This window comes from Curcuma longa, chromosome 10 (genome assembly GCF_044706935.1).
Source record: "Curcuma longa cultivar G26 ecotype Majalengka, Jawa Barat chromosome 10, ITB_CL_G26_1.1, whole genome shotgun sequence".
Taxonomy (NCBI): domain Eukaryota; kingdom Viridiplantae; phylum Streptophyta; class Magnoliopsida; order Zingiberales; family Zingiberaceae; genus Curcuma; species Curcuma longa.
In genome coordinates, this window is record NC_133870.1 from 7,967,878 (window position 1) to 7,981,246 (window position 13,369).

General features: G+C 37.1%; 1 protein-coding gene and 2 non-coding genes across 3 annotated transcripts; all 3 read left to right on the forward strand.

The window, feature by feature from the left end:
- Nucleotides 1-1,518: 1,518 nt before the first annotated feature.
- LOC141835588 (ent-kaur-16-ene synthase, chloroplastic-like) lies at nucleotides 1,519-12,329 on the forward strand. Its single transcript, XM_074722978.1, has 23 exons — nucleotides 1,519-1,550; nucleotides 1,640-1,931; nucleotides 2,002-2,182; nucleotides 2,386-2,603; nucleotides 2,695-2,815; nucleotides 2,890-2,987; nucleotides 3,065-3,285; nucleotides 3,368-3,480; nucleotides 3,577-3,675; nucleotides 3,768-3,983; nucleotides 4,079-4,220; nucleotides 4,316-4,561; nucleotides 4,659-4,957; nucleotides 7,149-7,464; nucleotides 7,546-7,679; nucleotides 7,985-8,098; nucleotides 8,166-8,334; nucleotides 8,416-8,484; nucleotides 8,561-8,830; nucleotides 9,852-10,226; nucleotides 10,294-10,520; nucleotides 11,411-11,511; nucleotides 11,956-12,329. The coding sequence occupies exons 1-23, from the start codon at nucleotides 1,521-1,523 to the stop codon at nucleotides 12,027-12,029; spliced, it is 4,125 nt and encodes a 1,374-aa protein (XP_074579079.1). The 5' UTR covers nucleotides 1,519-1,520; the 3' UTR covers nucleotides 12,030-12,329.
- Nucleotides 12,330-12,713: 384 nt separating this feature from the next.
- On the forward strand, nucleotides 12,714-12,785 carry TRNAP-UGG (transfer RNA proline (anticodon UGG)). Its single transcript has one exon. It is a non-coding gene; the product is annotated as a tRNA-Pro (tRNA).
- Nucleotides 12,786-12,996: 211 nt separating this feature from the next.
- Nucleotides 12,997-13,068, forward strand: TRNAP-UGG (transfer RNA proline (anticodon UGG)). Its single transcript has one exon. It is a non-coding gene; the product is annotated as a tRNA-Pro (tRNA).
- Nucleotides 13,069-13,369: the final 301 nt, after the last annotated feature.

Below are 13,369 nucleotides of genomic sequence, written 5' to 3' on the forward strand. Positions count from 1 at the left end.
TTAATTTCTAAAAAAACATGTAGGTAAAACATGTGGATTAATGATAATTTCTGTCATAAAACATGTAAAACATGTGGATTAATGACAATTTCTGTCATAAAACATGCTATTGCTCCTAAATTAAAGCGTGCAGTAAGTTGTATGGAGAGCATATATCTATATATAGCTAGGTTACGTTCTTTGGAAATGTAAACTCTTTATTATATAATTATATCAATATCTCTGATCCATATTTCTCCTCCTTTGAATGAGGCCTTGAAAGCAGGAGATACTCATAGTTCATTTAGATACTTAATTTCTACTTGAGTTGAGATCATGCATTCTGTCATAGCTCTTGCTCCGAAATGCAGTAAGTTCAATGCTTGGCATATATATAATTAGGCTTACTTAGAAATTGTTTTCCGTCTTTTTCTTCCTATTCTTCTTCATTGTTGCTCTTTAACAATGTTTTTCGTCGTCTTCTTTTTCATTTTCTTCTTCTTCTTCTTCTTCTTCTTCATTTGCATATATGACTTATTTAGAAACGGTTTGAAATCGACCAATTAAGAGTTACAATTAAGAATATTGATCTTTAACATTAACCTTCCAAAATAATTATGATTCACGATTCAAAATTATTATTATTTTATTTAAAAATATTTTTGTGATTCGTTAATTATTTTAGTATTAAAATATTCTATTTCATCCTTTGAAAATTATATATTTTTTATTTTTTTATAACTTTCGTTCAATCAATAGTATTTGACTTCCAAAAAATTGAAAGCAAATAGATCGTGAAAAATACTATACTAAATCCTTAATTATTTTTGTTTTTTTGATACTAATAATTTTTTTATCTGACATTAATCATATATTTAATCTTTTAATTAATCTTATATGTTTCACGATAATCTTCATAAAATATTTTTATTAAATAAATTATATTTCTTAATAAATTTATTATTGAATATATCATAAAAGTCAACTAATTTTTATAAACTCAATATTAAATAAATAAAATGATAAAAAAACTAATGAATAATTAACAAAGTTAAATGATATTAATAAATTTAATAAGTTAAAAAGTACAATAGTCTCGATCAAAGAATTTAAGGTTGTAAATTAGCTTTAATAAAAAAATAGAATAATCTTACATTAAAGAATTCAATATAAATTGATTGAAAAATTAGTATTACTAAAATATTATAAAATTATTGGATGACTCAATCAGCAGTTGAATTGTCGATTCGCTAATTAATTAGAGAGTCCAATCCTTAACTGGTTCGTCTCTAGATAGATCGATTACGGGTCTAACCCGTTAAACTAGATCAACAGATAACCGACCCGTTGATCCAGATTTTGGCCAAGTTTGAGTTGGACCCGGTCTATGGGCAGGTCTATTGCAAGGATCTATCATAAATAGAAAACCACTTAAAATCTTTCACCAGTAAAAGTAAAAGGATGGATGTTTCTAACAAAATTCTCTCGTAATAATCCTTGTATTCCTGCTAATTGGTGCAGCACTTGATCTAGGACACAAGATGCATAGCAGTGGCAGCAAAACACGTATGGTAAGTGGCAGTTTTGTTCATATTTATCGATCGTCTAAGTATGATGGTGATCTTTGTTGTATATCAAATAAGTTTCAAATTTATTCTAGTGCCAGCAGGGAGGATCAATTGAAAGAAGAATCAGTATGCAATTCGAGAAGATCCAACTATCAGCTTCATCTTATGACACTGCGTGGGTAGCAATGGTCCCTTCTCCAACTTCTCCTACCCATCCATGCTTTCCACAATGCCTTGATTGGATACTAAAGCATCAACATTCTGATGGATCTTGGGGACTCGATCACTTCCAACCTTTTCTTGTTAAAGACTACCTGTCTTCGACATTAGCTTGTGTAATCGCCCTCCAACGCTGGAAAGTTGGTCAGGAACAAGTCAGGAAGGGTAAGTGCTGATGATAAACAGTGTTGAATGATCTGTAGATGCTAAATGATTAGTCATGTTGTTACTGCAGGTCTGGATTTTATTGGGAGTAATTCTGCATCCATTTTGGATGAGCACTTGCAGTCGCCAATTGGCTTCGATATTGTATTTCCAGGCATGTTTGAATATGCCATCAACATCGGTTTAGATGTTCCTATAGAACATCATCAGATAGGTAGCATGCTTGGCCGACGAAATGCACAACTAATCAGGTTGGAATTGTACTTAGACTAAGTTGTCGTTTAGAACACAAACTGTTCCTATTTTCTGTTTGTAAGCATATATAAATTGCATCACAAAAAATTGTTGGTCTTTTGTTGAACTCATATTTATAAAAATCTTGCCATTTGTAACTCTTTTTTCTTCTTAAATGTTCTTTGAGATTACTGAAACAGACTTGTTTGTAACATGTAAGAGAACAAGGAAGTTGCAACGCAAGAGAAACCTACTTAGCCTATGTTGCCGAAGGATTAGGGAATGCACATGACTGGAAGGAATCTATGAAATATCAGCGAAAAAATGGATCATTGTTCAATTCACCTGCCACAACTGCTGCTGCAATGATGCATCGTTATGATTCTAAGGCACATGAATACTTGCATTCTCTTCTATTGAAGTTTGACGACGGTTCAGGTGATCGAATTCCCACATTTTATGATGATGGAAGTGAGTTTACTAATTTTTACACATTTATTACTTTAAATCTGCTTGTGGTTCTTCACAGTTCCTACATTATATCCTGTGGATGTGCATACACATCTTCATCTGATTGACAGTATTGAAAAGTTGGGAATAGCCGAGCACTTCAGACTTGAGATAAAGAGCATCTTGGATAAAACATATAGGTGCACTGCTAAATATTAATTCTTGCAATTAATTGTGATTCGTTTTAAACAAAGCTTCCTTTTGACTTATGCAGAAGCTGGTTACTCGAAGAGGAAGAAATCCATTCAGATATAGCTACATGTGCCAAGGCATTTCGCCTTCTTCGATTGAATGGATACAATGTATCTTCAGGTGATTATTATATGTCTATCATGAATCAAATGTATGATACTTATTGGTGACAATGATGGTGGTTTGATGTGGTGCAGATTGCTTAAGTCAGCTCGGTGATGATGAGCACTATTTTAACAATACATTGGAAGGATATCTGAAGGATGTGAACACTGTATTGGAATTGTACAAGGCATCACAGATCAAAATATTTCCCAACGAGCAAGGTTTAGACAAATTAGCCTCCTGGTCAAGAGTGTTTCTGAAAGAAGCATTAACCACCAACCGAAATCCGAGAAACCAGATTGGTTTACAAGAGGTAAATGGTCGATTGCCTTTTGATTACTTACTTGCAAAGAAAAACCATGTCTGAACATTCAGAAATTTGAAGTTTTGTTCAGGTGGATTATGCTCTAAAATTTCCAATTTGGACGAATGTGGAACGTTTAGAGCATAAAAGTACCATTGAGAACTTCACTCTTGACAACTTACAAGTTCTCAAGACTTCATACAAGTAAGATTTGAATATGAATGAAAGGCAAAAATGATATATACCTTCATCAGTTTTCTGCATTATGCTACTGATTTTTTTTTTTTAACCTGTAAATAGGCGTTATAGCATAAAGGATAGTGATCTAGTGGAATTGGCATTGGGTTCCTTCGAAACTTCTCAGCGTAGATATCAGGAAGAACTCCAAATGCTTGACAAGTATGCTCACTAGTGTTCTATTGTGTACATGACTAGATAGTTTAATCCTCCTCTTTTGCTCTTTTAGTGATCATATTTCTTGAATTTGATAGTTGGGTGAAAGATAACAAACTAGATCAACTGGAATTTGGCCGGCAAAGGCATATTTTTTGCTATTTTGCTGCTGCTGCAATACTTTTCTCTCCTCAAATGAGTGATGCTCGCATATCTTGGGCCAAAAACAGTATCCTCAACACTGTGGTTGACGACTTCTTTGACACTGAGGGATCTATAGAGGAGCTTCGCGATCTTATTTCGTTGGTTGAGAAGTCTGTGCTGTTTCCCTGTTATTTGATCTTGCATTATATATATTGTTCTCTAAAAGGTTCACAAGCAAATTAATCTCCTTTTGCTATTGATATAGGTGGGATGAAAATTGGGAAAAGGAGATCCATTCTGAACAAGTTAACATCATTTTTTCTGCTTTGTTCAACACAATCAATGATCTTGGGACCAAGGCATCAGCATTGCAGAAGCGAGCTATCACCCACCATTTAGTTGAGGCAGTAAGATCTGAAGACTTCATTTCTTTTCCTTCTTTTTATGATTTTAGCACAATTAAGATTGTGACAGATGATCGTATATTCGTATATATCGTCAGTGGCTTAGGTTGATGAATGCCGCGATGAGAGAGGCCGAGTGGCGGATAACCAAGGAAGTCCCTTCGCTGGATGAGTACATGAAGAATGGGTTTGTGTCCTTTGGCATCGAAACAATTATTCTCCCAACACTCTATTTTCTTGTGCCAGAACTTCCTGAATCTGCCGTCAGAGATACAGAATGCGAGAATTTGTTCCGATTAGTGAACATATGTGGGCGACTGCTCAACGACATGCAAAGTTTCCAAGTAAGAGAAACAATTTGTTCTTAAAAACTTTAGCTCAGAAACTACATATCACACATTGCTGTGCGTAAAGTTGGATTTATTTTTTTTCGATCGGCAGAGAGAAGATAAAGAAGGGAAGATGAATGGCGTATCACTACGCGTTCTCCACAGTGGAGGTTTGACGTCCGAAGAAGAAGCAAAGCAGCAGATGCAAGGGGAAATAGAGTCCGCCAGGACCGAGCTCTTGAGAATGGTGGTGCAACAAGATGGGAGCGTTGTTCCCAGGCCTTGCAAGGATTTCTTCTGGAAGACGTGCAGAATACTGCACTTCTTCTACATGGACAACGACGCATTTACGTCTCCGAAAGAGATGATGAGGGCTGTCAACGCAGTCATTCATGAACCCATAAAAGCCAAGCTCATATAACAGTGCATGTTCTCTCTGTCTCATGGCATTGTATCAACGAGAGGTCGATCGATGCAGCTAGCTAGCTAGCATTGGTTTATGTAGCATCACTATTTCTTATATATGTGAGAGAATCTGTCTTAGAAAAGTTCAATGAACGAGCATTGTCAAGATCTTGAATCAGAAATATTCCTGGTTAAAAATATCTTGCCATTTGTAATTAACTCTTTTTTCTTCCTAAATGTTCTTCGAGATTACTGAAACAAACTTATTTGTAACATGTAAGAGAATATGAAAGTTGCAACGTAAGAAAAAACTACTTAGCATATGATGTGATGGAGATAATTTGGTTCCATGTGGCACAGCAAAGTTAAAAGTCAAGCTGAGCTGTATGTTAGAAGTCAGATAGAGTCAGACCTGATCAAGGTATAAAACTCGAGTCAAGACAAATCAAGCTTCTTCTCGATTAGACCGTTGACAATCTAGTTAGCTACCGGGGAGATCTCAAATCAAGAACTTTTGAGTCGCATTCAAGTTGAGCTAGACTCACGTTTAACCGACCGGATCCGATGCAGCGGCGACATGCACTACCACTCAACACTCGACTTTGACATCCATATCACTCAGCTCCCAATTCTCAATTTTGGATCCCCTGTTACATAACGCTCGACTTCGAGACCCCTACCACTCAACGCCCGAATAGGGAGGACAAGACCAATCAATAACATGATGAACATGAGGCACTACTATTAAACTAAAATGAGAAAGACGTGGGACAATGTGGGCCATGAAATGAGGAGGACGTGTGATTATGTGACGCTCTTAACTTCAACATGGAGAATTGAGGAGTCATGGGTGCCATCCATTTCACCAAGGACGTAGTATAAAAAGAGAACTATCTCGATCTCCATTCTAATTCTCTTTGATTACAGCAGAGATTCCTTGGAGCATCGAACCATCACAAACCACTAATTGATAGTTTCTTTATCCTTGATCTCAGATCGGATCAGTATATGTTGCCGAAAGGGATTTACATAGCTGGAAGGAAACTTTAATTTGCCGAAGGATTAGGTACTTTCCATATGTAATTTGGTTTGCTTGTAAAAGGATTCATATGGACGAGGACGCGACAGGGGCAGTGGAATAGGAAGGGGCTGGTACAGTTCAAAATTAAATTTAAGTTATAATCGATTTTTAAATAAATACAGTATCATTGTCATATCAACAAATAAATTATAATCTAGGAATGGAGGTTAATTAATTTAATAAATTTTAATTTAATATTTTAAATTTAAAAAATAAAATTTAAAAAATTATATTTATTAATTTAACAAATTATTTTATTAAAATATATATATTTATTTAAATTTTAAAAAATAAAATTAACAAATTATATTTATATATATTTAATAAATTATTTTTTTAATATATATAAATTTATTTTAAATTTTAAATAAATATAAATATATATTAAAAATTTGATTTATAAAGAGGTTAATTGAAAATTTATAATTGATCAGATGGAGGAAAGTATTATTTCAACTTCAAATCCTTACCTATTTCAATAATTCTGTTCCATCCTAATCAATTCAACTATGCCCCGGAACATTCATCAATCCATACAAGCCAATTGATCATTTAGATTCTAATCGGACAGATGTTTGAAACCCCTCTTATTATCTATCGAAACAGAAACAGAATCAATAAAGCGAAACAGAATGGCTCGCTTGTTTTTGCTTCTCTACCGTCGGAATCAATCATCAGTCCCTGGGGAATTACGTCTCCACAACGTGGATTCTGTCAGGCTGCAACGTGGATACTGTCAAAATTGCTCATTTATTTTATACGAACGAAGGAATTAAATAACATAATGTCGAAGTTCTTGGCTGTCCTAGTGATTGTTCCTAGACACTCATGCATAGATTTTGAGTCACACAAGGAACACGATTGTTCTTCCTGCACACTCGGAGACAAAACCAGCCACCTTGTTGTTTTAATACGCCTCCAATGGTGATCCTTCTGAGGCCTTTCCCTCTTTGAATTTGTTGCCCTCTCCGTCCAGCTATCAGCTTTAAATCCACTCCGGCGCAGTCTTCCGTCTCTTCAATCGATCGGTTTGGCTTCTCTCTCTTCTCTCCCTCTCGAATTCTGCATGGCTTCCGTCTCTCGTGCTCTGCACTGCGCTGCTAAATGCTGCTCCAGCAAGGAGAGCAGCGGCGGCGGCGGCGGCGGCGGATCTAACAAGAAGAGCTCCGTCGCAGTGAATGGAAGCGGCTCGCTCCACGGCCTCAAGGCAGCGGCCACCGAGGTGGCGTATCCACTCAGCGCCGTCGTCACCGACAAGGACGCGGCGATCGCGCGACAGAACATTCCGAGGGAGAAGCAGCTGGTGGACCCGTTCCGGCAGGGCGTGATCATCGACGGCGGCGTCAGGTACCGGCAGACGGTGGTGATCCGGTCCTACGAGATCGGGCCCGACAAAACCGCGACGCTGGAGACCATCCTCAATCTCCTCCAGGTGAATACTGAAACTGAAACTGAAGCTGAAGATGAAGATGATATGTTCATGGCGTGTTCTTGAGAGATTTGTCTGGATCAGGAAACGGCTCTGAATCATGTTTGGATGTCTGGTTTGCTGGGGGATGGATTCGGAGCTACTCATGGGATGATGAGGAACAACCTGATTTGGGTGGTGACGAGAATGCACGTCCTGGTCGACGAGTACCCAATTTGGTAAAGAGTTCATATATCTGTCTGATTATACCATTTTTTCTACAAAAAAGTGAAATTTACTATCCCAGCCGCTTCACACGGTCGGTCCCACGATCATTTGTGAGGAGTTAAATCGAGAAACTACAGTTAACCATGACAGAAGAGGGTATTGTCCGGCTTCGTCGAGATTCAAATCCTTACCCTCTATAACTCTGTTATCGTAACCAACTCAGTTATGCCCAGGGGGCTACTGTCTGATCATACCATGATTATATAGTTTCTTGCAGATCGAGCCATGTTCTTTCATCTTATTAATTTATTGACAGGGGAGAGGTGGTGGAGATCGACACTTGGGTCGGAGCATCAGGGAAGAATGGGATGAGAAGGGATTGGTTGATTCGAAGTCGTCTCACCGAACGAGTCTTTTGTCGAGCCACAAGGTATATAGGTTCAATTTTGGTTGGTTTTTCTTTCATAGGTCTTTTGATGGGTCGGGTCGGGTCGTAGCACTTGGGCGATGATGAACCAAGAAACTAGGCGGCTTTCGAAGATGCCCGAAGAGGTGAGGGATGAGATCTCTCCTTGGTTTGTCGAAACACGGTCGGTCCAAGAGGAGGCACTCGAGAAGATCGACAAGCTCTATGACAATGCAAAGTATGTGAACTCCAACTTGAAGGTGAGTGAGTGAGCGAGTGACTGAGTGATCGATAGTCTAAAATGGCATGAATTACTTTGATCTTTCGTACTAATTTTGTAGCCAAAATGGAGTGATTTGGACATGAACCACCACGTAAACAATGTGAAGTATGTGAGGTGGATGCTTGAGGTAAACAATTAAACATTTGATGAATCAAAACCTTAGAGATCGATGACTAACTTTGATGATTCATTTAATTTTACAGACTATTCCTGATCAATTCATGGAAAATCATCAACTCTCGAGCATTATCTTGGAGTACAGAAGAGAGTGCGACAGTTCAGATACGGTGGAATCTATTTGTGAACCAGATGAAGAATCCATCCCGTGCGACAAGAACATAAGAATCCTCACGGGATTCTCTCTCGCTCCTGAGATTCTTGATGGTAGTGGATTGTTGGGAACATTTGACAAATGGCCGACAAAGTATACACATCTCCTTCAAATCAAAGGGGAGAAAAAGGACGCAGAGATTGTGAGGGGGAAAACCATGTGGAAGAGGAAGACATCCAATTCTCAAAATTACGATTGATATTGTAATAATCAAATCTCAAATCCCCCCCCCTATTTTGTTATAAAATTACTCTACTAAACAATGTGGAAGAGGAAGACATCCAATTCTCAAAATTGATAGTGTGTTGTTATAATAATCAAATCTCCCCTATTTTGTTATAAAATTACTCAACATTTCCTCAAGCCACTCTCCTTTTCAATCTAACAAAATTGAGATTTCATTCATCTCAAATAGCTCAGTACATTGGTTCCACAATGAGATATAGACGGATAAATCAAGTACCGAGCATGCCCCTAGGTGGTAGGGCATTGCTATGATTGTCGACCCTACGAATCGCCCCATGTCCAATTCGACTATATCTTTCTCTTCAAGCTCACACTCAAAGTGAGTTTTGTAATAAAGTGCACTTGACATGAGCCACTGAAACTACTCAAAATGCTCAACCAAACTCAAAATGTCCACTGAAACTCATTTGATATGAGTCTCAAAGTGAGTTGTCCACTCTAATAACTTTGCTTCCATCATAATTAATTCAATTATGCTTTGGACCAATGTGACATACTCACCTAATTGATATGAGCCTGAAATACTTAAAAAATAAATTAAAATTTATAATTAAAATAGAAAGAACATGATTATACTTAATAGGATTTTTAAAATGTTATATTTTAATCAAAATTTATTAATGTAAATTTAGATTTAAAAAATTAAATATGAACAGAGTAAACTGTTATTGTTTAATAAATATATAAATCTTATAGGAGACTAAATAAAGTATGAAACTAATAGGACATGATTATATATAAAAAAGTTATAAAAATATATTAGCTCTACGGTAAAATATTTAAAAATAATAATAAAGAGATTAAAGTTTAAATTGAATATTTTAAAACTCAATTTTTAAATATTATATATTTATAAGTTATAGATGATTTATTTTTAAAAAAATATTTATTTGAAGAAAAAAATAACTATTTTATAGAACCAGTGGCAGGGTTGTAGTCAAAACCCTCCGCCTCCATTTCTAGGGTTTACTATCTACGACAGAGAGGCGAAAAGCATTCCTTTTGGTTTTTACCTGCAAATGTCTTCTTCCTCTTCCTTCTCTGCCTTCGCCTCCATTTCCAAGCGCCTGCTCGAGCGCTCTCCGGTACTTGGCCTCCGCCAGCAGCTCCTCCTCGGCGCCGCTTCTCGCCGCTCCTACTGCACTCCGCTATCTGCTGGAAACTGCTCTGATGCAGACCCCGAAGAGTCTTTTCCTCATCCGGACGACGCGGCCGCTGGGAACGAGAACCCCCAGCGGCGCGCCCCTTTCCAGCGCCCCCTCGAGAACGGCCTCGATCAAGGCGTCTATAAGGTATTGCTTTGCAGCGAGTCATTTCATAAATCTAAAATCTAAATACGGAGATCTGTTTGCCTCGCAGGCGATTCTCGTGGGGAAGGTTGGGCAGCAGCCGGTGCAGAAATATCTCAGGAGTGGACACTCTGTGGTGCTCTTTTCGCTGGGGACGGGCGGAATCCGGAATAATCGCCGCCCCCTTGACAACGAGGAGCCGAGAGACTACGCCAATCGATGCTCCGTTCAGTGGCACAGGGTCAGTGTGTACCCCGATCGGCTTGGCAACCTAGCTCTCAAGCACGTCAAGCCAGGGTTAGTTGAAGTTAATATTATCTGATAGTGTTCTGATTCTGTTGGAGTTTATTTGGTATTGTGAAGGAGTTCAAAAGCAAGAAAATTGATCCATATACAAACTTTGCCACTGCAATTTTGGTTTCACCATGTTGATAATCTTTAGATGTGGCATGCTTTAATGTGATAATATGTTTATGTTTGCTTTTTACTACAATAACTTTGAGCCGAACATAATTAGTTTTGAATGCTCTTTACAAAAATTTCCTCCGTCAAAGAAGCACATGATAGAAATTTGAGAATAGTCTCTTTGTGATTGTTTCACAAATTTATCCTTGTCAGTAGACACATACATGATTTGTGTATGGTTGTTCGAGAGTATCAGTTCCTGCATCAGCTAATGTGATATTTTTTTGAAGCTTGACCTTATTGTTTTCTTGAATTTCAAGTATAAGAACTAATCCTACCTCAGTAACTCAACTGTTTCAGTAGAACAACTTGAATATTGGGCTTGCAAAAGATGTAATGCAAGGTTTCAATGCTTAAAAACATGATGAATATGTAAGACAAGGTTTTACTACCTAATATCATGATTTGCCAATTGAAGTTCTGCACTAACCTTTAGCAAATATGACTGTCTACCCTCCTCAAAATCATAAAGAACTGTTGTTAGTCCATCCAAGTCAAGCCGTTTGAATTAACGGCGAGGACCATTTCAACATTTTCTGAAGCTGTTCTAGTATAATATTTCTGCTATGTAGTGTCAAAATTATGGCGTATGCTGCATTTATGCAGATCACATCATTTTTTGTGTGTGTCACATTGATTTGTTTTCATCTTATATCTGGCCAGTGTTTTCAAGGTAAAATTACTATTCAGTGGTGATTATCTATTGTTCTGTTTTAATGCAGATCAATCTTATATGTGGAGGGAAATCTTGAGACTAAAATTTTCACTGATCAAGTTACTGGTTTAGTTAGACGAATAAGAGAAATTGCTATTCGACGGGACGGTATCACTCTTTCCTTTTCTGTTGCTTTAGTTTTCGAGCATTGAGAAATTACTGTCCATTTTTAACCTATAAGTATAAACTTGTGCCACCAATTGTATGCTTATCATTCCGAAAGAAAAGGCCAGTAGCCTATTAGAACTACAGTTTAGAAATGATTTTAGCTTCTCAATCTGCAAACACATCATAGAGTTCTCTGACATCAAATATCCAACTGAAAATATGGGTGGATTTAACTGCCCTAGATTAAACGAGGAAGAACTTTTGGATTTGGAGTCTTCCTTAATTCATTCTCTATGCAAAATAACATTTTTTCTCTCCAGAAGTTATCTTCTGACATGGGCGATTGTGCTTAAAACTGATTAGTAGCATGCTTCTGATTGTTTTACTTTGCATTGATCTTTACTTGTAGAATGACACTGCTATCATCTTTCCAAACGGTTTCAGGTCGCCTTGTGTTCCTTGAGAATGGCAACGCAGCTGCTGAACCAGAAGTGCCGAAAAATGTGGGTTATTACTGAGAAGCATGATCTGGATTCACCACTCCAGATGCAATAAAGCATAGGACACTTTCTGTGAAAAAAAGGCATCATCTTTGCCATCTTGTTCTAAAAATTTCAACTGGACCAAACACTTGAATGGGATTCTGACCTTGGGACATTGTAGTATTCTTCCAGCAGGTGGTTGGGAAATGCCTGTCTCAACTTGGCTGACGATCTTTGTTCCAGGTATTTGAAGGGTGGCTGTTGGTTGATTTGATTTAAGCCAAAGTATTGTTGTTTGATATGACTCCTGAGCAATTTTAGTTGACGTTTCAATGACTTCGATTTGATCAGTGTTGAAAGTTACAGGGCTTGCAATACTCAGAGACCTGTTCATCATCTTCATAACGTAGTGTTTATAACTTAAAAATTCTTCGTCAAATTAGTTAAAATTATTAAATTTAATTAAAATTGCTTTAAATGTGGAGTAATTTGATTAAAGCTGGTCGTCACAGTTAAAATCACTTCAACTTTTATTAAAATTGTTTAAAAATATTATGGCAACTACGTTAATAACGTCGTAATAATCATATTTCCGGACGCTGGAATAAATATATTTTCGGAATAAAAAATACAATAATAAGGGGCGTTTTTAAATTAAAATGAAAAAACCATATGTAAAATATTGAATTAAAATTTGTTATTAAAAGTTTAGCATAACTTGGGCGTTTGGTCTAGTGGTATGATTCTCGCTTTGGGTGCGAGAGGCCGCGAGTTCGATTCTCGCAACGCCCCTTTTCATGTTAATTTTAACGTTTTTAGAAAAAAAAACTTTCTTTTTTTTTAACACAACATATTTAGTTTCCAAATAAAATCTTCTGACAACTTGATTTGGCGGTAGGGCAGCTTGTAATGGGAAAATATAATACGAAAAATAAATGTACCTTTTAAAAAACCATATGCTCAATATTGTACTAAAAAGTTTGTTAAAAGTTTAGAGTAATTCGGGCGTTTGGTCTAGTGGTATGATTCTCGCTTTGGGTGCGAGAGGCCGCGAGTTCGATTCTCGCAACGCCCCTTTTCATGTTAATTTTAATTTTTTTAGAAAAAAAAATCTCTTTTTTTTTTAACAAACATATTTAATTTCAAAAGAAAATCTTCTGACAACTTGATTTGGCGGTAGAGCAGCTTGTAATCGGAAAATATAATACGAAAAATAAATGTACCTTTTAGCAAAATTCAGACATCGATGTGACCGATTCGATTACTATTTTCCGCAACCAAATAAAAAGCGTTTGCGACAAGTCGGCAGAAATGACAAGGCAACGGCGGAGACAGTCACTGCGACGCCAGTGCGACAACAGCAAACGCGTCTGCAT